At 40.8% G+C, this 25,058-nt stretch overlaps 1 protein-coding gene across 1 annotated transcript in view; it reads left to right on the top strand.

Moving 5' to 3' along the window:
• LOC104270726 (neogenin) overlaps positions 1–25,058 on the top strand; it is a gene marked incomplete at its 5' end in the record, with an annotated part of 55,256 nt that overhangs the window by 9,135 nt on the left and 21,063 nt on the right. The window contains 10 exons of the mRNA XM_009865161.1: positions 7,875–8,094; positions 12,435–12,589; positions 12,976–13,124; positions 13,651–13,789; positions 15,259–15,308; positions 16,196–16,340; positions 16,668–16,778; positions 20,203–20,397; positions 21,190–21,285; positions 22,374–22,597. Coding sequence (XP_009863463.1) covers positions 7,875–8,094; positions 12,435–12,589; positions 12,976–13,124; positions 13,651–13,789; positions 15,259–15,308; positions 16,196–16,340; positions 16,668–16,778; positions 20,203–20,397; positions 21,190–21,285; positions 22,374–22,597 — 1,484 coding nt within the window. The remainder of the gene's footprint in view (positions 1–7,874; positions 8,095–12,434; positions 12,590–12,975; positions 13,125–13,650; positions 13,790–15,258; positions 15,309–16,195; positions 16,341–16,667; positions 16,779–20,202; positions 20,398–21,189; positions 21,286–22,373; positions 22,598–25,058) is intronic.

Genomic DNA, 25,058 nt, shown 5'->3' with positions numbered 1-25,058 from the left:
TTAAAATTATTGACAAGAAGGAGAAGGAATGGTAGAAGTGGACTTTGCAAAGAGTGGGGGAAAACTGGGAAACACTGCAAAAAACAAAGGTGGGATTGGAAACGAGGGTATGGGGAAGTGGTTTGCTCAAGGTGGTAAAAGTGCGGTATTGGCAGAGTCCCAGTGAAACTTTAGACTGAGGGAGCAATCTTGCCTAACTCTTCAAAAATGCAAATGGCTCCACATCCTGTCAGAACGAACACTTTCCAAAAATATGCAGTAGTTTTATTAGTAACTGTTCCCTAAAGAGCCTTGCTCATATATGGCACATTTGCTTTTGAAATAAAAGCAGTGCTTTCCTGTTATTATTAAAGTCAAATTACAACATATTGTAGCAGGCTCTACTGTTCTTGAGAGGATCTTTTTCTGCCTAAGAGTTCAATTTGTGAATATTTACATGAAGAGGGTCTTTGGGGGCATTAACATGCATTTTTACTGCCTCGGGTTCTATGTGTGTGTTTTGTTTCAGGGGTTTTGACTCTCTTTTCTCAAAGTGTAGTGTTTAAAAAAAACCCCTACAAATATATTTTAAAAAATATAATATTCTCTCTTGAATTGTGAGATGGTGTCCTTCATTTTGCAGTGTGTGATGGCAGTTTAAATTTCTTTCCAATAACAAAATCTGCTTAAAGCTTTAAACTCCTCGGGGATAGGTAGAGGTATGTGTGGCTTTTTCCCTCTTTTTTATAGCATGTGTCTCGTGATGAAAAATGCTTTATTTTGCTTTACATCCTCCCTTATGTATCTGATCTACCCCGTGGGGCTCCTGCAGGAGAGGCTGCCTTCCTCTGCAGCCTCAGCGCTGTGGCATGCATCAGTAAGGCACGTCACGCCTTTTTTATGGTTGTTTTGTGAGACAGGAAAAAAACCCACCACATTGTTTCCTCTACACCAAAGCATTTGGGTGCGGAATGAAAATGGGAGGGAGTGTTCTTTATCAGAAAGGGGGTTATGACTTCCTCGAAAAAACAGAGCGTGTTTATCAGGATATTGACATAGGCAAAACTGATGCGGTGGCCTCCAGTGGCCATTCTACATTAGAATACGGAACCAAATGAATGCTTAAAAATCTTAATAAGTGGATATTATTTAGGGATTTGCTTGTTATGTATTTTCATTGGGCTTTCTGCAAGTAGCATGCATTGAGTGAAGAGTAAATAACAGTTCTCATTCCCGGTGGTAGCGTAAATTAAGCCAAGGCAATTAAAAAAAAAAAAAAAGAGACATTTTGCCTGCCTTAGGCAAAAAAAGAGTCCACACAGAGAAATAAGTAAGTAAGCATCTCTATTTCATTTTAGGAAGAAAATGAAGGTTGCTTTTATCTGGAGGAAGGTCTGTTCCTCAGGACAGGGGTTGGCATTTGAGTTAAGTCTCCTAGAGACAAAGTTGATGGAGAGCTCTGCCGGGTTCCCAGCCTCGATCCTCTTCCTCCCTCGGGCTCACCGAGGGAGATGAGCCGTGGGGATCATTCCTCCTGGCTTTTCAGGTGAGCGCAGCAATGGTGCATAAACCACTGCGCTAGAAACTGTAAGAGCTCGGCCTGTTTTAATGTGGGGCCAGTTGTCCCTGCTCTGCCGTACGGCTGAGCCGGCGTGGAGCACTCTGACAGGCTCAGTTCCACAGCAGCTGCGCTCCACATTTCTGAACACAGTTTTAGTTCCAGAAGTAATTTTAAGGACGGGAGGCTCTATGTTGTGCTGCCCCACGTGCGCTTTCTTCTAGGTATTGGTGTGAATATTCTTGTGTGATTTCTTTTTCTGACAGATTTCCTTGTGTAGCAAAATCGCACAAAGCTCTGCAGTTTAAACTATCTCATGAAGCACAGTTTTCTATACAGCTGTTAGGATAATTTTGGATTTTCACTGAAATACTAAATTTTGCTGTGTTTTTATGGTCGAGCAGAGAGAGATTTGTAACTTGCACCAAGTAAATGAGGTGCTGGAGGTTGTCGTTACGGGATCCAGGAGATGCAGGAAATGTACGTTCATTAGATACAGCAGAAATTAATTTTAATGGACTCATCTACTCATGTCTGTTTATTCACTTTTTCAGCTTTGCGTGAAAGCACCTCTTTCTAGACAAACAGGAGTCTGGTAGCTTTCTTTTAATTAGTTTTTCCAAGGGAAGGAAGTAATTCAGTTATAATAACTGACCTATTGAGACAAAGGAATAAAAGATCATGTTCCTTCTGTCGTAAATGTATGAATTAAGCTTCTGAAGAAGGATGACAATTTGATGCAAGTATTAATATGGGGGGGGAATAGGAGAGAAAGCAGAATTTGAAATGATAGTTTTGTATAGCATGGACTTATGCGCTTTAGTGTTTCATACTTAATCCACTGCAGCAAGTTACTGCTGTATTTTTTTTTCATTCTCTGAGTGTACAAAAGAAAATTAGTGCTCTTTGACTGCAACTCTTTGAAGTATTGCAGCTTCTTAAACCTGATCAAACTTGAGTCCCGTTCCCAAGCAGGAGGAATGATGTCATACTAAAGATCAAATTTAGGAAAACAGTGCATTAGGTGAAAGTAAGAAAAATGTTTACAAGTCTCAAGTACCTTTCTGGAATCAGTTAAATAGTGATTTATGTGAAAAATATTACTTATCAAGTAAACAGGTTTATCCCGAATACCCCAGGTCAAAAGGAAACATATCGGTAGCTCTGATGTATTTTTTTTATGGTATACAGTTAAAATATTAAAGGTGTTTAGAGGTCTGAATGTCCTGGGTCATGTTTTTCCCCACATTTTTTTTTCTTTAAATGGTAAATCGCTATTTTTAGTTGTAGTAGGTCTCAGTTGCTGAAACCAAAGATGTATTTACATGTAAAAGCTATGAAATCCGCTCTGAAGTCCATATAAAAGAGGGCTTTCTTTTCTTCTGCCATGGTGTGTGTTATTCACTCTCTGATGCCCCAGATTCCTCAGTTGTAGCCGTAACAGATTCCTCTTGGCCAAGTCCATCTTGTTCTCGCTGCGTTATCTGTGTCCTCTGCGGGCACAGCTGCGTGAAGGTTTCCACGTCTGTCAGGAGAGGGCTCCTGAAATTTCCCACCTGTCCCTGCTCCTCCCAGAGCACTCTTGGATCTCGATGTCTTTGGAATGAAACTGAGCTAGAAGATGCACTCTGGTCCTTGTTGAGTGTTCAGGGTAAGAGTGAGTCTAAAGTGAAACCTATAGAGTCCATACGATGCGGGTGCTGGGCAAGTGTTTCATCAAGTGTTTATCCATCTTAATTTCATGCATTTTGACACTGCCTTCCCGAGCTAGGTTGTACTGTGGCACCCTCATTACACGTGCAAGGTCGCCGAGGGAATTGGGCTCATCCCAGGTCAAACAGATAACAGAGCTGGAGCAGATAACACTCCTCTTCCGCCTGTCCTTTGTGAGATGTATCCGATGGGACAGTTGGAATGTTGTTGCCCAAAGCAGGAGGAAGCTGTGAATATGCCAATAATGTGCCACAGCAGGAAAAAAAGAGGAAAAAGGAAATCTAAACCGGAGGGGCTGGACAACATGGAAAATATTTCTAATAATTAGCTAACAAGCAGAGCATTTCAGTTACTAGTTTTCGGGTGTGGTGTGTTTGAGAGACTTGTTTTTAAAAGATCTTATCAGCATCCTGAGATGGTGATGATAGAATCGCACCACAGCCACACATTTCAATTGTTCGTTATCTTGCCGCTGTGAATTACGCCAACAGCAGCGGGGGGCCCACGTTAGCGTAGCAAACTGACAGATACCCATAGCTTGTGACTCTTGACTTTGCCAGCCTCCTGGTAATAAAATGAAAATACTGTGCTTTGGCCAGTGAAGGATTCAAGTTCTAGATGTCACTAGTGGGTTTGTTTGAGCCCACCTGTTGCGGGCATTTTGATCAAATAGCTGCAATAGGTGATGTCTGCTCAGAAGAAACCTGCGGAAGAGAAGGGAGCAGTCCTGGCGCACGTCCTCGCCCTTGGTTCTGCGCAGCAAAGTGAGCCGAGAACCTTACGGTTTGCAAAGAAAATCCTGCTTTCTCATTTTTTGGAGGTCCCAGTAGCTGAGCATTATTTAGCAGTTCAGGCATTGTTCTGTTGCCTGGGTTACTACATAAGCATTAGAAAAATCATTGTGCGAAGGAGAAAAAGGGCTGCTTGAAATATTTTGCTTTGTTTTTAACTTATTTTTATTAGCTTTTAACTTCATTAAATGCAGACAGATAAATCAACTGACTTTCCCTGTCCATTGATCTGCAATGAAAATTGTATTGCGACAGTTTTAATGTATCCTCTCAGCAACATTTATTTAACCTCTGTCTCTGCCTCCCAGCCTCGGACTGCGGTGGAGCCACTCTTTAAGGAATGAGTCATTTTATGTCCACTGTTTTGCTGAACGATTTCTTTCAAATGCTACTCAAGACAACGTGCTAGATCTTAACCGTGCAGCCTTCGCATGATGCCAAGTTGACCAAGGGCTTATTCCTGATTCTTTAGAAAAATATAAACTCAGAAAAAATGATAGATCAGCAGTGGTTTAAAGGACGAATCTGCTCTACCTATGGCTGGCATGCAACAGCATTGTTTGTTCTCCGTGTTCGTAGCATGTCACTTGCTGAACATGCATATTTTGTATATTCTTAAAACATTATATTAATGTGAAACTGGTAGGAATAGGCCTGCAAAGAATATTCCAGAGTGTAGTTATTTTTTTTACAGTGATGAAATACGTGTCAGAAAGAAGAGACTTGTTTTGCATGTGACTTGTTACACTGGGCTTAGAAGCCTGAAGTAATAAAGCTGCTCCCTTATTGGCATTAAAACTAATTTTAGTGTAATTACTCATTAGCACAGCTCTGCACTGCTGAGCATTCTGCTGGCACGGCTGTGTACAAATCAGTTTGGAACGGCACTGGAGGCATTTTGAGGAGGAAAGGGGGAAAAAATAAAGAGAAGGGAAATAACCCAGTCTTCTAAATACATTCCACAGCTATCAGCAGTACCCAGTTGGTACCAAGCTGGTATTTAATTGCAGCTTTCAGAGGGCGAGTTTTCGTGCCTGCTCCTCGCTTACCTCACTCGTACAATTCACAAATCCTTGGTGCTTTTGTTTGGTTCACAGTTTATTTTCCAGACGCCACTTGCATTTCGTTGTGTTTGACCGCTCTACCTACAACGCTGTCAGAAGGAATATTTCTGGGTTTGAGTCTTGCGTGAGGCTAAAACTGAGTTTCTGTTAATCCAGGAAATCTTGGCAGCTCTCCCAGACTCTTCATCTTGATGCCTGCAGGTTCCTCAAGCACCGTGTGCAGATCACTTAAGTAAAAGATGGATCTTTTTCATTATATAGGAAGACAAATATATGAGTATGTGGGATGTGATTTAGATTAAGCAGATGAATGTTAAAAATTGATCAGGGGATTAATTTTCCCCTGAGAAATTGCAGCATTTTTTTTCAATTTAATTATTGAAAAATATTTGGATTACATTTTAACTAAATAGAATTAAAGATAGGTGAAATGCATCCTTTGTGTCAAGAGCATGTAATCTGAAGCAGATCACCCGGCACTGTTACCAAGACACATAAGAGAAACCAAAGTATTAATGTGAACTGATGGAAGATATGTGGTTCGCATTTCGAGTGAACAGCTGAAATGGCAGTTCTAAGGAGTTCCTGTGTTGAAGCAGCAACTGCCTGTTGTGCTGGAAATGAAGTGGCTTAACTTTTCTTTTTAAAAAATGGAAGCGCTTCATATCTTAAGTAGGTCAAATAAATGTGTGAAACAATCGAAGAGATCACCAGAATGGTGCCGAAGGTGCTGCTTCAGAAGGCGTTTGGCTGATGCAGCTGTAGAACACCAGTTTGTAACAGCTTCCCTACAGATTGCTCCTCAGACTGCTTCATGGTTTTAAATAATATTGTTAAGTAGCTAATCGAAGGGTATGCAATTGAATATTTTCCCCTTGCAGAGAGCTTTAATTTAAGTGTAACGTGAAATTTGCAAAGAAATTGGAGTCAGTCAAGTGGGAACTCTGGTAAAGATGCTTGATTATGCCAAATGCCTTCCTTAGTTTCCTCAGGATCTTAAATTCTACCATCTAAGGGTCATTTCAGCGGAGGAGGCCATTGACTCTCAAACCTCTGAACAAACTTCCCATATTTAGGAATATCAAATGTAGGAGAGCATCTCTCCTGCTGGATCACCTGGCAATGATGTCAAGAAATTGTCCACAACATGCTTCGGTGTTCACTGCTTTGAGAAATGATGGTGGTGGTGTAGGCTGGAGTAAGGTTCTAGCAGTAACTCTGAGTGCTGATAACTTTAGCTAGAACCTTTTCTGTCCAGAGGTGCTGCTGCATCTGATCTGTGGCTGCTACAGTGTGGAAAGGATACTTAAGAAGATACTCTTGAATACTTGTCTTCCTGTGATCGGTATTTTCAATACCTGTATATATATATATATATGTGTGTTCCTGGGGCTGGGGATCCTGCAGAGTCCTGTAAAGATACAAGCAGTGGAGTAAAAAGTCTTGATTTTAGTATGAAAGCAAGAGGAAACATGTAATTGCAACATACTCAGTTTTCTCCTTGTCTAGAGAGACACACACTCTGGTGGTATGTTTGGTGGAGATGCTGTCGCTCTCAACAAATGCTGTACTAGTCCCGAGCCGCTTTCTGGGGAAAATCTGAGCTGGTTTAGTTAGTTTCCATAATTAACAAGTGAATAACTGAGCATAGATTCCCATGTGGAAAATGTCGTCGGGTGGCTTAAGCTTGATAAATAGTTAAGAATCCAGAAAAATTCAGGGTCCTGAGCTTTAGGGTTTTGTTACTAATGGTGCTTCCTGTAATACTCTCTGGTAATTGGGGTCCAGCTGCTCAGAATATTAGTTAGATTTACTGGATGGTTTGCTTTAATAGGATTTGGAGAACAGCTATTTGTGCGTTACAAGCTTGTGCTGTTAACTTGCCAACCTTTTAATGCAATAATCCCAGAGATTTATCCTGGGTTTAAAATAGTAATGCAGGAAGATGTACGTGACTCACCGCGAAAAAGTTTGGAAGGTCTGCGTAAAATACAAAGCAAGAGTTGTTTATGCTTGTTAGTATCCTTGTAAAATGCTGTGATATATGTTATGAGAGGGAGGAGAAGCACTGATGGAAAGAAAACAGTGATTTCACTACAATTTAGGAGAACTCTGTATTTCCGTTGCCGTACCAAGTGTGTTGCCACATCTTAGCACTGGCAGTGGTGGAACCCAGCCAGTTCAGAAAGCAGTTACCATGTGAATTGACCTCAGTGTTTAATTGCACAACCTGAATGAGTCTGAACTTCTTTAAATGCATTTTGTGTATTCTTCTGTCACATTTTTTAATGATGAGAATAGCAGAAATTAATTCTGCGTGTTAATGAAATAAAGCAGAAAATTGAGTCTGGAGGTATGTTTGAATACAGAAGACAGGTTGGGATTTTTTACTGCTAAATGTCTGGTATTGCATCTGGTTTACAAAGAAATGAAAATACTGTTTGCTGCTGGTATGTCCTCTGACGAGGTCATATTTTATCCTCAGTTTTCACCCTTCCCTTCCCTTGCCACTTCCATTACAATGGAGATTTGGTCTGCTTGCTCGACAGTGACGTGTCCTTTAATATTCCCATTAGTTTCCAGTAGTTACCTCTGCCTGCATGTTAGCCTTCAGTTTAATGGCCTTTTTTGTGTGTTCATTTTCTTTTGTTTCCCATCGTGGTTTTGTTTATTTCTTTTGTGTTTTCTTTTCCTGTTTTCTTTTTTTTTTAAAAAAAAAACCGTGGTGATGTTTGCCCTTCATATTCCCCAATGTTTGCACATGACAAGATGTTGCCATCCCAACATTACCTCCCACTTCACTGACCAGTGCCACTAATGACCATCTAGCACCAGCTACAACAGGACCACTGCCTTCGGCCCCACGTGACGTCGTGGCCACCCTCGTCTCCACTCGCTTCATCAGACTGACGTGGCGGACGCCCGTATCGGACCCGCAAGGAGACAACCTCACCTATTCAATCTTCTACACCAAGGAAGGTATAAACAGGTAAAGGCCTCAGTGTGTAGAATGGGTCGTGCTCTTTCCAAGCTCTTCTTTGCGCTGGCTCGGCTTGGAAGCTCTGTAAACCCGAAGGCTTTAATGCTCAACCCTGTAAAAGCAGTGATTCTAGAGAAAACCCCGTGGTAGGTGTCATTAAATGTTGTGGTGGATGTTGGTTGAATGTTACCTCTCTCCACGTAATCCCTGTAAAAGAAATTTAATGAAGCATTTGTGAGGTTTTTGACTTCTTATCCCAGTGGTTTAGTTCAACCCATCCATTTTCCTTCCTGATGGGATCTGCTGCTCAGGGTGACAGTTTCAGATTGTTGTGCTAAGTTTGAAGAAGTTGGAGCTAACAATGATTTTTAGCAGTGCTTTAATTAACTCCAAATTAACTTGCTTATCAGATTTATTACTCAAGAGAAAATTCCGTCTACTTACTGACTAGAGTGTGAGACTCAAAGTTAAGAAAGTCATTTGAAGAGAATACAAACTCCACTCCTTAAGAGTGAATTGTCACTCTTGCTTAACTCTGTGGCTAGACATCTTGTCTGGGCTCGTGACGATTAATTGAGGCAATTAATAAAATTTTCTTTGCCTCACAAATGTTACTTCTCTACTAATACTTTACTTGGGTGATATTCATTCTTACTGGAGAAATTTTAAGTAAGACAGGAGAACAGGTGGGATCTTGCCAGCCGTTCTTGCTTATTGCCACTTCTTCTTCGCGTTCCTGGGTGAAACTGCTCTACCTGCTGGGTTTTTAGAAACTATTTTGCTGGAGATGGAGTCATGCCTTTCCCTGTCTTGCTGCTGAGGAAACAAAGTACATTCCCTTCCATGACACAAAAGATTGGGCCAAAAGCACGTGCAGAACAAAGGGTCAGAGGCATCTCATAACTGGTAGTGAATAAATGAGGAAATTACAGGACAACCTGCAGAACATGCTGTTTCCAGTTCCTGCCCAGCAATGCTCCAGGCTCGAGTTACTGTCGTAAGAAACATTTACAGGGCAAAGTGCTTCAGCTGTTGCTTATATGTAAGCAGGTGGTTTCACTGCTGTCAGGGAGGTCTTTGCTTAAGTGTCCTTCTGAATGCGAGTGCAAAGCACAGACTCTTTTCTCAACCTCAGCACTCCATTGCTTTTTGGAAGTTGTATATTTTTGCTGTGCCTCATAAAGACAATTGGTATCACACAGCCTGGTAGAAAAATGTAGTGAAATCCTGCCTTTCCACTTGCATTTAAATGATAAAATTTTAAAAAACAGAAAGAAAAAAAGTTCTGGTTACCATTTCGATGTTACTTTTTGGCCAGATGTCTGGACCTTGTGGAAATGCTGTTTGGCTACTGAATAAAAAAACTGATGAGTGTGTCATACACACCAAGGCAGTTGGGCATCAGAAAATTTTGAAGTCGCGCTTGGCTATGCAACCCTCTTTTCTTCCTCAGTGTTATAAAACACTGCTTAAATGATTACTTTGTAGTCCTTGAATTATACATGATCATAAGATCTCTGCTGCAATTTTAAGTGCATATGTACCATCTCAGACTATTATATTTTTGTCTACACATACCATTTCCCAAAGAACTGAACTAATCTGTTCAGAGAGAAGTGACTTCATTATTTCATCCTTGTGTTAGGTATTCCAAACTGAAGAGGGTTCCACTGTAAAGGGGTATGAAAATTCAAATTGGGGAAGGGGGGAGGGGGGAGGCAGGACGACAAAGGGAAGTTTAATTCTATGAAACTCAGGCAGAAGAACACCAAACTTCCAAGATTTGGACAAAAATAAAAGAAATAGCTAGGGGGTTGCTGGTACAAGGCGGTAAATTACACCTGTGAGATATTCAAAGACTATTAAACTCAGAGTTCAGTGTCTTTTGCTTCAAGCACAGCACCTGGAGTTAGATTGTGTGCAATCACTCTGTCGAAATGTCCCTCGGAGCTCACTGCCAGGCTCTACAGGTGATATGGCTGGCACAGACAATATTCACTTTCTAATAATTCCCTGAAGGTTGTTTTTTTGTATACAAGTGTAACTTTAAACTTCACATTTCCAGCTTAATGCTCGTTTCTGGTCTTGAACTGTAGGCTTTTCCCCTTAGGTCCTTGATATCTATTTTAAACCTTAGCTCTGGTTTACGAAGCTCTTTAAATGGGGATTAAACTGGAATGAGTTAGAATAGTCATAATGTTCTGGAGGGTAATACAGTTATTCATACAGACCATCTGTTTGTTACCTATTATGCCTACCTAAACACATCAGAGCTCGTAAAAGGTGCTCAAGGCTCCCTAAGAAAGGGCATAAATGAGAGATTCATGTAGCAGTTAATTAGATTAATCTCAACATATTTTTAACACAGTGTTGTGAGAGAAGGCACGGCTCCTAGTTATTACTGAGAATTGCAATACTTCCATGTGTCTCTTTATTATTTGATAAATGCTTTTTCTCCATTAAAATAATTTTTGATATTTTTTTGTAATTTTAAATGATAACCTTGGATTGCTTATTTTTTTCCTATATAAAATCAGTGAGTGCATTTATATTTGAGGCAGAAAATGCCATATATTTTGTATGTCAGTGGGAGGTGAATGTTATTCCACAGCTGTGAATCAGCTGACACTTAGGCTGCATTTTCAAATACCATCATTGTATCTAAGACACATCTTAAAGGACACTGTCCATTTGAAAATGCATTTTCATGCAAATATTTTACACTAGCTATAACTGGGGAAGTTAGTGAGGGAAAATATTTATCTTTTTCCCCACCTCCCTCCCCATTTCATTCTGTGGTGGCTATGGTATTTCTTTAGAGTGTGTCTCCCTTCTCTGTCAGCTTCTTTCTTGCAAAAACTGCTTTATAACCATTAAAAAAAATATCTTTTGTAAATGTTTTTAATTCAACTCACACTATAATGATACTGCTCATTTAATGAGAAAAATTAATAAAAACCTGAAATAAATTAAGCTGTTTATGCAGTGCCATTTTAGCTCAAATGTTATGAAGGAGAATGTTCTAGAAAATGTGTTTAAGTAGATCTTCAGTTACAGGAAGCATAGTGTTTCCCTCTGTGTAGATACAGTGCGATAGCACATTTCAAAATGTTTTCAACCAGGCTATGCAACATCAGCTCCACCAGTTGAATTAAAGGGAAATCAATTAAAATGTGGATTTTGGCATCATATTTCCATGATATAAACTGAAGTACAATGTCTGGAAGGTAGAAATGGCGAGACTGTGGAATAATCTTGCATTGAAACTTACTTAAGAGCAGCTAACCGTCGAGAAGAGAATTGTCTGCCCTCTAGAGCTAAACCAAGTCTAGCAGACAAAGGGAAAGCATTGTATTCAAAGCGGTCACTTTTCCCTTTATTTTCTGAGTGGGGAAGGTTTGGGTTTGCTCTTTGGTAGTCAGTCCTGCTTTTATTTCTGTCGACAGGGAGCAGGCAGCTTCTCCTCGAGCTCTGTGGATGTCCTTACCCAAATGTAGCACTCTCAGACGTGGCTGGCGTGACGGCAGCAGCGTGTCAGAAATCAAGGCAGTAGTTAGTTTCTGATTAATCTTTTGATCCATCCTGAGCTTGGTAAGAGCCGATGGAGTTCTCTGACCTACGCTGGGCACCAGTTGGAGAGAAGCCCCTCTTGCCTGCCTGGTTGCCCAAGAACTGCTGCCGAGGGACGGCTTCTGGCCCGCCAGCCCCAGCGAGAGCAGCAGAGACACCGTGCGCAGGCGCTGCCCTTTGTCACCCCCACGACGTGGGTGGCAGCAGGAGAAACGCCCCAGCTGTCTGCCTAGGTGTACGGAGGCAGAGCCCGGGGAGGATTTTAAAACATCTAAATATTAGGGAGGAACTAAGTAAAGTTTGGAGGTAGAAGAATACATTGAAACAACATCTTTGCAAAATACACAAGAAGCAGCCCCACAATATTAAACAAAAATGCCTTAAATCTTGTCAGACTCTGCATATGCTGCTTAAATATTTCTTTTTCTGGCTTCAGAGGAGTAGGATAAACTGTCACTATGAATTATCACATGCTGTTATGAGACTAACAAAGAAACTACTTAGAATTTTGCAGTGTCGAGTGTAATTTCTTCTTTTACTTCAGTGCATTCCTTTTTTTTTTGACAGAGAGAAGTTACTTACCAAGTTAGAAACTTTGTCACCAGCAATTTTAGCATGTTATTGTTACATTGTGTAGTCAGCGCAGTATAAATAACCGTATTATTAATGTGTTCCATACATTCAGACAGGATGCATCTTAGTAGCAACTTTCTTTTCTTTACCCATCAAAACCCCCCTCACTGATCAATTTCTCTGCCCAAACCCTTTGTTTCCTAAAGGGAACGTGTTGAAAATACAAGTCGTCCCGGAGAGACGCAAGTGACCATTCAAAACCTGATGCCAGAAACAGTTTACGTCTTTCGGGTCGTGGCTCAGAACAAGCACGGCCCCGGAGAGAGCTCAGCACCGCTCAAGGTGGCAACTCAGCCTGAGGGTGAGCTGGGAAGATTTGGAGCCGTCTTGACTTTCGGGATTGATATTTATTTGTTTGTTTTCCTCATTCATGACCTTTCCCGGAATAAGTTGAGATGTGCAGACCATAGTTGCAAAATGATTTCCCAAGTTGGTGTGCTTCTGTGATTTATCCCCACCATGAGGATAAGGCACTCCTGGTGAAATTCTCAAAGCTTTCTATTATAAGAAGAATACTTTTAAATTGGCATTAACTCTGAGAGGAAAAAAAGGGAAAATTGAAGAAAAGGCAAAGTCTGCCATTTCACTGGCGTTGATTAATAGTGGAGTGAGCACTCATATAATGAGCTAGGGCACGTGTTCCTGGTTCGGCTCGGTGACTAGCAGAGTTTCATGCTCCCGTTTCAGTTCAGCTGCCTGGTCCGGCTCCCAATATCCGTGCGTATGCCGGCTCGCCCACCTCAGTCACCATCACCTGGGAAACGCCGGTGTCTGGCAACGGGGAGATCCAGAACTACAAGCTCTATTACATGGAGAAGGGGCAGGACAGCGAGCAGGTACGGAGCCTGGTCCTGAGTTTACCTCACGAGTTCTTTGATCCAGTGTTTGATATTCTGACACTGCGGAGCGTCTCATTGATTATATTTTCTAACGATGCTACCAGAAGGATCCAGTATGTTCTGTACAAGTATAAACTCCCGCTTGAGAATCATCATAATTTGGGAGGATTAACCCCAGACATTTAATTGTGTATCTGGTAGCATGTGGGTATGATTCCAGCTTTTAAAAGCAAAGGGAAGAATATTTTTGTTAGCTTTAAAAATTATTCTTTTCTACATCACTTTTTAAATACAAATATTGTACTCCTCAGATAAAATGACCTTTTCTCCTTTTGCATCAGGTAGAATTTTCTCTTGCCAGCTCACTGTTAGTACCTTTGCAAGTCCTGACTGTACCTAAGCACTGGGTTTGATCTACAGAAAGTTGTCGTTCCTGCGTTTTTGGCTTTGAGTATTGCTGTACTGAAGCTGGTTGCAGACCTTACTCTGACCGTGCCTTGTCCTTGTGTTTCTTTATGAACAGGATGTTGATGTAGCAGGACTCTCCTACACCATTAACGGATTAAAGAAATACACAGAGTACAGTTTCCGAGTGGTAGCTTACAATAAACACGGGCCTGGAGTCTCCACCCAAGATGTTGTTGTACGAACGCTGTCAGATGGTAAGCTGCGTTACTCCCAATCTTTTATTATTTTTTAGGAATTACCTAGTAATTTCCTTTAGGAGAATTTTTAACCAGACTTATATAAATGGGCTTTGTTCATTGTTGCCCTGTTTTATTAATAATGCCGTTGTTATGTGTGGCCATACGTGGTGAAAGTTCCCCTGGAGGCTTTCCAAACTGGGTGAAGAAAAATTACTGTACCTGCCAAAGGATCTGGTATGTTGATTGCAAAACATTAGCAGTTTATATTCAACATCAGTAGTTTATTTCATGGGTTATTGAGTCTACAAAGTATTAAGAGGAGACAGAAAAAAAAGATAGTGAATGCAGCAACTCCAAATTATTTCTTAGGTTCTATAATACTTTTACATAGGAGCAGAGTTTTGATTTTGGAGTGTTTTTATGTTAATTGTGGTCACATGGGAAAATGCTGCATGTCTTTGCGTGCTGGCACAAATATTATTAAATCAGTTGCATACAATATTGAAAGCAAGAAGTGGTAACGGTATTGTCTGTGAGGCAAATAAAGAGGTAATGTGAACAAATACAGATGTATGAGCAATTGTAGAATGATCAGTTAATGTTAACTTTTATTCTTGATAGAGGAAATAATTTTTATATAAGAACAATCAGACCAAAAGTGAGCTTCGCCTGGAATCGTCTCTCCAGGAGTGACCCAAATAGATGAGCAGAGAGTAGTGTGCCCGAAAGTTTGGTTCTGGGGGACTTTGTGGCTCTGCAGTGGTTTGTGTGCATTTACTAGCTTGGTTTCTCTCCTATGAAACACTGTCAGCACCCTCTTTAACCCACATCATCTTTTATAACCCACATCAAGTAGACAAAGACACTACCAATACATTTTCTGTGAAAAATCACCGTTTTTTTTGTTTATTCTGAACCTGCTGTAGGGTAACATCATTTGTTGCCTAAAGCTGTACAGCCTGAAAGAGTGAATAATCAGTGTCCACCAGCCTCTCTGGCTCTCTCCTCGTTTTATAGACCTTTGCTGTGTTCTCCCTTGTTCATTTCTTATAAAAACCTGTTGACTCTAAGGTTACAGAAAATCATGACAACTAAAACCATGGTCAGAATTCTAAGTGTGAGTTCCCTGAATTGAGTGTGTAAATTAAAGATTTGATTTGGAACAGTGCTGAATGTGATCTCTTTTCATAGCTTTTTTGGGAAGTACCTTTAAATATAAAACATTTTCTATTTAGTGACCCGTGATAAGTAAAGGCCTGAATAGAAAGCGAGTTCGTTCTTCGTGAAACAAAATACATAAACCTTGTTAGGCAGTCACTGTGTGTCATAAAGTACCCCGGTAGAATTCTGTAGTTACTTTATATAGTGTCTTAAACCAGAAGGGTTTGTTCTTTCATAATGAGTGATAGCAGAGAGTATTTGTGTATAGAAATACAGTATTTGATATGAAAATTGTGGGGTTGTAATTCCTTTGATGTTTCCAGTCCCCAGTGCTCCACCACAGAATCTAACGCCGGAGGTACGGAATTCTAAGGTAAGATGTGGAGAATTCAATGCTCGTAACAGGTAAATGAAAGGTTAGTGCATCTTAAATTGTCCAAATTAGAGCTGCTTTGGGTCTTTTTTTTCTCCCATGCTGCTTTTCAGCTATTTGCTTATGGGTTACTCAACAGAAGATCTGAACGTGAGGCTTGAAGCATTAGAAACTCCAATCCGGTTGTGGATTGTACGTAATGAAACACAGTGAAGAGAGTGACAATGCACCCAAGCATGGAGGCTAATTACAAGAGAGGTTTAATCAGGCACAAAAGCCTGAAGCACGGGAGCCTCAATGTGTTCTTTTTGATTAACCATTGTTTACAGTGTGTGTGCACACAGACGCACGTCTGTAGCGTCCTGGGCACTTCAAAGGAGAAAATGAGATACTTGGTCATGATGACTTCAGTGATTATGATTGGAGATTCTTTTGTAAAAACCTCTTGTAAAAACTTTTTTTCCAAAGACCTTTTTCTACTGCCTGTATGATTGGAAACTATCTTCATGCATATAAACTACAGTTCAAGTAACTTGTGTCCTTTAGAGAAAATACTAGTTGTTAAAGATAGATCCTCAGCTAAACCGTGTCTCAAGAAAACCTGGAGAAAATGAAAGGGAAACCCAAGGGGCCATTGGTGAAATGGGAATCAGAAGGTTTAATGGGATTGAAGTGCTTTGAGTTCAACTTCTGTAGGCTCACGTATGACCCGGGCTGCTGCTGAATCAGAGGGTTTTCACTTTGTACATAGAGCCGATGCTTTCCTATATGAAAATGCGGTACTTACACGTTTTTCTGTCTTGTGTTCCACGAAGTATCAGCACTAGAATAGTTTCTCTGGCCGTGCAGGTGGTGATGACATTTTAACGACCTTCTGCCTTCCACAGAGCATCATGCTGCACTGGGAGCCGCCTCCCGCAGGGACACACAGCGGGCAAATCACCGGCTACAAAATCCGCTACCGCAAAGTGTCCCGCAAGAGCGACGTGACAGAGAGCATCGGTGGGACCCAGCTTTTCCAGCTGATTGAAGGTGAGCTGTTATTTCCAAGCATTTGTATTTCCTGCTTTCAGGCATCAATGTAAAATATCCTCTCTTTATTTTGTACACTTAAAAAATCCAGTCTAATGCATTCCTTTGGTAGAAATTATATATTGTTACCAAACTAGAATTTGTCCAGCAGAAGTAACAGGAGCAAAGCTACATTTTGTTCACACCTTGTCTTACGCTCAAGTGGCAAAGGTGGGGTGAACAGCTTTTCACCATCAGGTTGCACCTGTAGTTTAATTAAAAACTGTGATTCTGTTGCTCCTAGCTGGAATTCTGATGGAGCTATCTTGGATACCCTTTGTGTCCTAGGTCTAGAGCGAGGCACCGAATACAGCTTCCGAGTAGCTGCCCTGACTATTAACGGTACCGGACCAGCTACCGACTGGGTGTCAGCCGAAACCTTTGAGAGTGATCTGGATGGTAAGATCCTAAGTGTGACCATATTTGTGACATCAGAAATATTAGCACTGGTGGACGGGGCACAGTAAAGTTTGATTGCCTTTTTTTAAAGGCAAACCTGATTTTGTTTGATCGTTTTTTACCGTGTCTTAACTATGCGACGTGCTCTGTTGATGATTAAGTGAAATTAATTTCTAGTTTTAACACAGAATTCTTGTCAGGTCAATTAAATGGCTTGAAATTAAACCCTGCTTCTGCACTTCCTAGTACTGTACATTGGCACTTTGTTTTTTGTGCTAAGAAATACCCAATTGATTTTCATTTTGTAATAAAATCCATCTTGTTAATTATGCAGAGTTTCACATGCTATGAAACAGAGGCGGGAGGACTGTTTTCCTTGAGGGAAGTAAAACAGCGATTATGAATTTCTGCGGCACCTATGTTATGCTAATGAAACCATTGAAGTGTACCTCAAGGAGTTCAGCGTGGTGGTTTGATATCCGGAGATACCGCGCGCTGATTCCCTCCACGCGCTCCCGTTGGCCGCAGGTCGGGGTGTTGGCCCCTGCAGCCTTGAACGCAGGAGAGGAAAGAAACAGTAGAAAACATTGTTATCAGCCACAGACCTCTGTAATTTTACCCATGTTGCACTGGTCTTTTAAAATACGCTTCCTGAATTATTGTGGGGTTTTGTCTAGATTCTTTTTCTAAAGAGAGTATTTTACCCACACTTGTTGTTATTTTGCCACTTTAGAAGAAGGAGACTGATTATATTTTCAGAACTGACAGACTAGTATAGGCCATATCTTTCATCCAATATAGAGTCTTTTCTGCCAAAGCCATATATTCCTGGTATGTGCTATACAGAACCATGTAAGCAGCTTGTTTTTCCAGGGTAGAGTTTAACACTATAAGTAGAAAAATGTTCTGTGGAAAATTTTGACCTTTGATAGTTGGTCCAGATGTTTGGTATTTACTACACTAGAGTAATCTGCAAGTGGGAACCTGACTCCTGCAGAATTCTAATGAGCAAATTTGTGAAGATCTCCCAGAATCTGACTATAAAAGCAACTGAAATTCAAAAAAGGCCATTTTGAACAGGATGGCTGAGGCGGATCTCTGTGATTTTGGGTAGACTGCTCCTAGTTCAGAGCAGCATATTTAATCAGTGCCAGGGCGCACAAGTGACCTCACGCTTGCTGCAGACCAGCCTCCCTCTTGGCTTCGGTCGGGTGGCTGGAGGGGTCGTTCCAGCTTCATGCCACAGGATCCAGCAACGGCTTTCACATCGGTGTGGCTTGAGGTGCAGTTGTACTGGCGGCTGGAAGACAGAATAATAAAAGAGCTTCAATGTTTGCTCTGCGCTGTCAGAAGATCACTGCCGCAGCTGATTAAAGCCCTCAAAAGCCCACGCTTCAGTCTTTGTGTTATGCAGAGTTGACGCTCATCTTAATACTTGTGCTCTTACTGCTTAATCGAGACCAGCACAAACCCCAATGTTAACAGTGGAGTTTGGTTTTGTAGTTAGTTAAAATTACTTTCTGGACTTGAAAATGCTTTCATGTGCATGCCTGGTCTTCCTCTAACTGGATATGACAGAACCTTGCAGCTTTGAGAAAGCGTTAGTTCCCCAGACTGAAGCAGAGCTCTGCAAACGGGCAGCACTTCCACAGCCACAAGGTACCAAAAATGTGCTTGGCTTTTGAATTGGAGTCAACGATACTTTGCCAGAGGGATAGCACCAAGATTAAATTTAAATAGGACAAAGGCAGGGAGGGAGAACAGAGGATTCCTTTCATTCTATGTTGATTTTATAATTTTTTTCTTTTCTAATTGGAATGTTGCAGTCCTTGCAAGAGATCTAACTTTTTTTATGCATATACTTTGCAAAGAATCAAGTAAGAAAAATCCACAGTTTAGATGTGATGTGGCATTCATAGCATTCTGTATGCGTGGGAGATATTTGTGTACGTGCGTACTGGAAAGAAAATTTTTTGCTTTTCTTTAGTAAAACTCATATGGATAATTTTAATACCATGCAAATGTATTTACAGCTAATGCTCGATTTCTCAGGTTCAACAGACATGGAGGGTGTCATTGCTTTTCATTCCGTGGCTGCTTTTTGAATTTAAATTGAAAATAATTCACCTTATCGTGTCATTGATGTAAATGGGAGCCAGACTGTTGCAGTGTAGTGTTAGTACAGCTGTGTAATTTTGAGAGTTGATGCAAGTCCCACCAGGAGCACGTATGCAAGAGGTGTTGAATAGTTACACAAAGTTTATCCCTAGTGCACTAACTCCTGTGCAGTTAAAAACATCACGTCTTGCATTGTGATTCTGGAGTTCTTCTGTATTTAATAGTTGTGAGTTGTAATGGATCAGCTGTGTCAGCTGGAGGCCATAAACATCCTGGGCTAGTAGGCCAATGGCTTATTATCCTCCAAATAATCCTGTTGTGGGGCTTTATTAAATGGTTTTAGATAAATGCAGCACGTTTCATTAAAGTGAAATCCCTGCAGGAAGCAGAACTCTGAATTGATTGAGTGGGTAACTCCGCTTACTATTGCGCGAAATTATTTATATTCTGTCAACACGTGGCAGGCTCCAGTGGCCTGACAAAAGCACTTATTTAATTTTTGAGAAGTTTAAGCAAAGATACAGGCATTAGGATGTACAGTTGTGCTTTTAGTTTGCTTTTAATTTCTAATCAACAGTGGTGGAAAAATAACCTTTCAGGAAAAATATTAGGGGATTACAGTGATGGCTTGTTGAAGTCATTCGGTTGTTAAGGATGTGGACTCTGAGTAGTCTTGGATCTTGTGCTATGGTTGTGCAGTCCCTACGTCTATTTTATGAATTATGTTAAAGAGATCCAAGGATTTAAACAGCAACAAGTGTAGGACAAATTGGAAGAAACCTTTGCAACGTGTGCAATACCCAGTTTACTGACAATTCTTAGAGCTCTGGAATGCTCTGCTTAATCCTGCAATGAGCTTGGGAACCTTTCTTTCATCATCACTGTGTTTTCACTATAATTATGTTAATGCCCACAAGTAAGTAGTATGATGGAACTAAAAGTAGATTCCTTTGTGGAAGGGAAGGATGTGATAAATTGAAAGCATATTTTGAAAAATTACACATTAGAATATGCAAAACCATCAAAAACGTCTGCCTTGCAGCAGATGTAATACTGTTCTCTTCAGTAGACTGTCGTTTCTTTTAAAGAGAGAATCTATTAAAACATACTAGTCCATGGAGCTGTTGTTAATTTTCTTCTGCCTGTTAAGAGTTCTTTGCTCCCTCGTGTACAATGAAGCTCTCTCCTTTGGAGTGGACTCGTTTCAGTACAGACGCAGAATACTTGACCTTACCAGCTCAGAGCTCTTCATGTAATTACCTTTATTTAAGAGAAATCCTTCACATCCATCGTTTTGCTTTGACAGAAACACGCGTTCCTGAAGTTCCAAGCTCCTTACACGTCCGCCCGCTTGTCACCAGTATCGTAGTCAGCTGGACTCCGCCTGAAAACCAGAACATCGTGGTGAGAGGCTACGCTATAGGCTATGGCATCGGCAGTCCTCACGCCCAGACCATCAAGGTGGACTACAAGCAGAGATATTACACCATTGAAAACTTAGGTAAGGGAAGGGAATTAACAAGTTTTACCCCTCATTTATGTTACTGTTTTCTAATTGTGGTATTATAAATACATGCATGGTTTTGAGAGGGTCTTTTTCTTGTTCAGATATAACAAACTGTTGATAAATTTTAAATAAACTTAATTTTCTGGTGATAAAAATGCAGAGGAATAAAAAAAAAGACATGAAAAAAACCTACAAATAACCCCCCACCCTACCCAGAATCCTAAACTGACTGAGATTTGAAGCATTTTGATTTGATGCTTTCCCTTCAATGCTTATTACAAAAACTTCCCTGCTGAGCAGCATTCCCTTATTTTCCTTCTGGGGCTGCAGAACAGGTGCCTTCAGGCAAAGAAGAAACTAAAATGTCACCAAGATACAGTGGCATCTGCTTTAAAAGAAAAAGACAGATTCACCCTCCACAGAATTCTCTGTGGTAGGTAAAATATCCTGAAAGCAAAATAAATATTAGTATTGCAGACTATTGAGAAGTTTCATAAAATTCGAGTTTTGAGTAATTTCATAGTAGAGCAACTTAAAATGCTCATTTTAAAATGTTTTTCCTCGCTACTGTTTTGACTGTACTTCAAGTAGATTTGCTGTGACTGGATTTTGCATGAGAGCTACTGAACACTAGCAGAGGGAGACGTTCTCAGTTCAGATTTGGTCTAGTTATTGCACGTATTTCAGTTAAAAAAAAAAGCTGAACAAAGGGAACACGCAGAAGCAGAAAATAGGATTTGCTAACAGCTCACCCTAAAAAGATGCTTATTTTTTTTTCCCCTTTAGACCCAAGCTCCCACTATGTCATAACTCTGAAAGCGTTTAACAACGTGGGTGAAGGAATCCCTCTGTACGAGAGTGCAGTGACCAGGCCTCACTCAGGTAACGGCGCGGGGCTGCCGCCGAGTTTGACGCGCTTCAAAGCTGCTCCTGCGCGCGGCAGCCGAAACCACGATGCCGAGTCTTGTTTTCCGGTGTCACCTTTAACTGACTGGCCCTGCTGTTTCAGTGATTGCCTTGCATGTCTCATCCATTTATTAAAGCGCTTAAAATGGGTTTCATTTTTAAATTACAAAACTTACCTTTCAACTACTTACAAATGCTCTTCTGCAAAAAGTTACCGTTATGTGGGTGCTGTTCTAAGGGTGCTGCCCTTATCCTGTCTTTTATGGACAAGTGTGGAATTTTTTTATGGGGTCTGTTACACTGAGATTTTGAATATGAAGCCTGCATTTTCTTTGTCTAAGTCTCTATCCACTGTCACACTAGAGTTTTATTTTTTTATTTTTTGTCTTGTAACATATTGATAAAAAATTTTAAGCAGAGAAATTTGTTTGCAGGTGAGCTATTCCTATGCTATGGCTTGCTGGGCTCCCTCCTAGACTGTTGACATTATTAATGTTGTGTAGATGTTTGGCTTAATTCTCTGAACCTGAAGCAAACCACTTCTGTTTGGTGTAGTCTTCTGAAGAGCAGGAATTCTTACAGATTTGATAGAGGACAGTTGAATTGCAGTTTCTTCAGTTATTGCAAATTTGTGTGATACTGGGAACTTTCTTTAAAAGGTGATGGGAGCTCCCTGTCATTTTTCCCAAGTGGCATTTGCCCATCTAGAAAAAGTTGAACTCTTTCTTTCTGAGGCAAATAAAATCAAATTACTTGAAAGTACTGTATGTCTGGGGTGCATAGGCCATGGTTGAATGCACTGAGCACTACCACTATTCGGTAGATTTATTAGCATAGATATGTTGTCTTAGTGTCTTAAGAGGGGAACACGATGCAAAAGTAATTTTTTTAGCCAGTCTTATGTCACCTATTAACTCTGGCTTTTCTCTCTTTTTCTCCATTTCTCACCTTTCATCCCATTGTACTACCCTGCATCTCCCCTTTTTTGTTTTTGTTTACGTTAAAATGCCACCTTCTCCCTTTTTTAATTATAATACACTACTTTTTACCCATCAATTCCCTAGACACTTCCGAGGTTGATTTGTTTGTTATTAATGCTCCATACACTCCAGTGCCAGATCCGTCTCCCATGATGCCACCGGTGGGAGTTCAGGCTTCCATCCTGAGCCATGACACCATACGGATCACTTGGGCAGACAACTCTCTGCCGAAGAACCAGAAGATCACGGATGCTCGCTACTACACGGTTCGCTGGAAAACCAATATTCCTGCCAACACAAAGTACAAGGTATCGGGAGTTTCAACAGCATTAATGTGGCCGTTGTTTCGGTTTCATGGTCAAGCTCGAGAAGTTTTGCATGTTGAGGCAAGGGTTAGGTGAAAGCTGAGAGTGAAGACAAGGTGTAGAGGTGTGCCTGGTTTTAGCTGAGTTCACACCAGCACTGCTCAGTCAAGCCATTGCTTCAAAAATTCTTCCAGATTTAGTGGGAGCAGTTGGCTTTGTGGCATGTGTGTGCGGGTAAGGGGTTGCCTGGTGGCTGCCTCAGGGAGGGAAGGCAAACGCTTCCAGAGTTACCGTCTGCTGTGGGACTGTGGACACGGTGACAATTCAATCCTCTCTCCTTCGCCCGAACATGGTCGCTCTGTAGGACAGACGTGGGCTTACCTGTAGAGGGGCCACACACACAGTCACAAGCTGCGTGTTACTAACAACTCCTCTCCAGTTAGCTGAGGAATCTGAATTTTTGGAGTGAGTCATGCAGGGAAAATACTTACCCTGACAGTTTTAAGTTTCTTTTAACAACTATTTATTTTCACATGACATTGACAGTTAGCCTTTCCTTTGGGAACTGAATGGGTACAAAAATTAACTTTGATATTCCTGCCTGCCTTGGTTTTTATCTACTGTTTTGATTTGGATATTAGATTTGGGGTCAGATGATCGGTTTGGATTTTTTTTAGTTGGTTGGTTGGATTTTTTTTTTTCATTTTCAGAGTTATCTGAGTGCAAATTTCACATTTGAAATGAGACTCAAAGGAAATAGTTGTTAAAATATCCAGCTAGTGGAGCTCCCTTTATGCTTTTGCAGAGCAACCTTGCTACAAACCAGAATTTTTTTAAATTGAAGTAAAAAGATGTGTGTTCTTCCTCTAAAGGCAAATTATTTGCGAATCCACGTTCCTGAGTCATGCACAGGGGATGTCTCAGGAGTGATTTATGCAGTGCTACAGTTTCATTAGTTAAATGCTCAAGAAAGCCCACCCTCAGTGGTAAATGAAAAACTCCCACTGCTCTCATTGCTGGTGGCCAGTGATCAAGAAGTTTTATTGTGGACCAGAACTAATATGTAATGATGGAGCATAGTTCAAAATTACTCATTGTAAAAAGCATTTATCTGAAAGGACATAAGCTTGAGAGACATTTGCTGTAATAATTTTTAGCCTGTGATGTTTGGAACACTCACATCCTGCTTTTCTTTATTCCAATCACTAATTCTGCACTCCTCTGTTGGACAATAACAATGGTCAATTTTAAGAAAGGCAAAACTTCTTTTCAGCAGTGCTGTCCAATAAACTGCTGCACTTTCAGCAGCTCTTTGGTAACTTTATGAAGTATGAATTCTTGTATTGTTCCTCATGGCCATCTCTGGCAGCTTTGTTATTTTATTACATGTTTTAAGACTGTTCACCCAGTTGTATCCGTGCTTCTGTGTTTGCAGCCTGGCTCCTAGAAATGTCTTTGTGTCAGTTCTCTAGTACCCCGAGCTACATCTGTTCCCCACAGCGTTGTTTCACCAATCCCTCTCAGCACTAAATTGGATGTTGATATAGTTCGTCCATATTTTCTCCATTTGTTCCCTGCTTCTCCGCTGATGTTCACCAACTATTACTGAACATAAGGAGAGATTCCACCTTAAGGAGCCTTATTTTCTTACATTTGCAGAGGAGTTGTGTCATTCTAGAGCATATAAACACAGGAGCAGATGTGATACAGTTCCTAGAGCTAAAAGACTCCACTGTGCTCTGAACCGTGTTGTTTCACTGATGTGGATCAGAGAGCCTTTTTCAAAGAATCTTTGTCGGCGGAGCAGAGTTGTCCTACCTGTGATTTATCCGTGCACTCTCAAGCACAAGATAAAATATTAAATCTTAACTTAGATCTTTTAGGAATGTATAAAAGGGAAATACATTTTCCAGGGTAGTATTTATGATGTTTATTTCTAGTAGGTGAGCAGGGTCTAGTACCATGGGATACGTTGTGATCTTAAAAACAGTAAGTGATGTTAAAAAATGAAGAAAGCAGAGAAGTTTAGCCTTTCATGTGTCATTTACACTCAATGTGATGTGCGGTGAAACTAAAAAATAGCAAGTTTCAAAGCCATGGATGAAAAACGCAACTTCAACCTGTAAAAAGGACTCCAGCTGCCACGTCTGGCTGCAGCTAGGAGCTAAAAAGTACTACAAAGGGCAGTGGATGATTAAATGTTAGGAATTTCCATACGTGTTCTGGAGAGAGGAAACAATGTGCTTCTCAGGATGCAAGATGCTAGGAAGTGGCAAAACACCTGTGTGAACAAGGCAAATACTTGGTACTGAGTGTCAGTGGGCTCAGAATGTTCTGGAAAGCAAGCTGCCACTGATACTTGAGAAATGAGGGGTTTTTTTGGACTGCGTTAGTCATAGAGTCTTCAAGAAATGTGCCTGGTTCATGAAAGTCAGTTGGCTGAAGCCAGCTGTTTTCAGAAGGC

The sequence above is a fragment of the Apaloderma vittatum genome, unplaced genomic scaffold (genome assembly GCF_000703405.1).
Source record: "Apaloderma vittatum isolate BGI_N311 unplaced genomic scaffold, ASM70340v1 scaffold37002, whole genome shotgun sequence".
In the NCBI taxonomy this organism is placed as follows: Eukaryota; Metazoa; Chordata; class Aves; order Trogoniformes; family Trogonidae; genus Apaloderma; species Apaloderma vittatum.
Note: the sequence above shows the minus strand (reverse complement) of the source record. Positions and strands in the feature narration are given on the sequence as shown.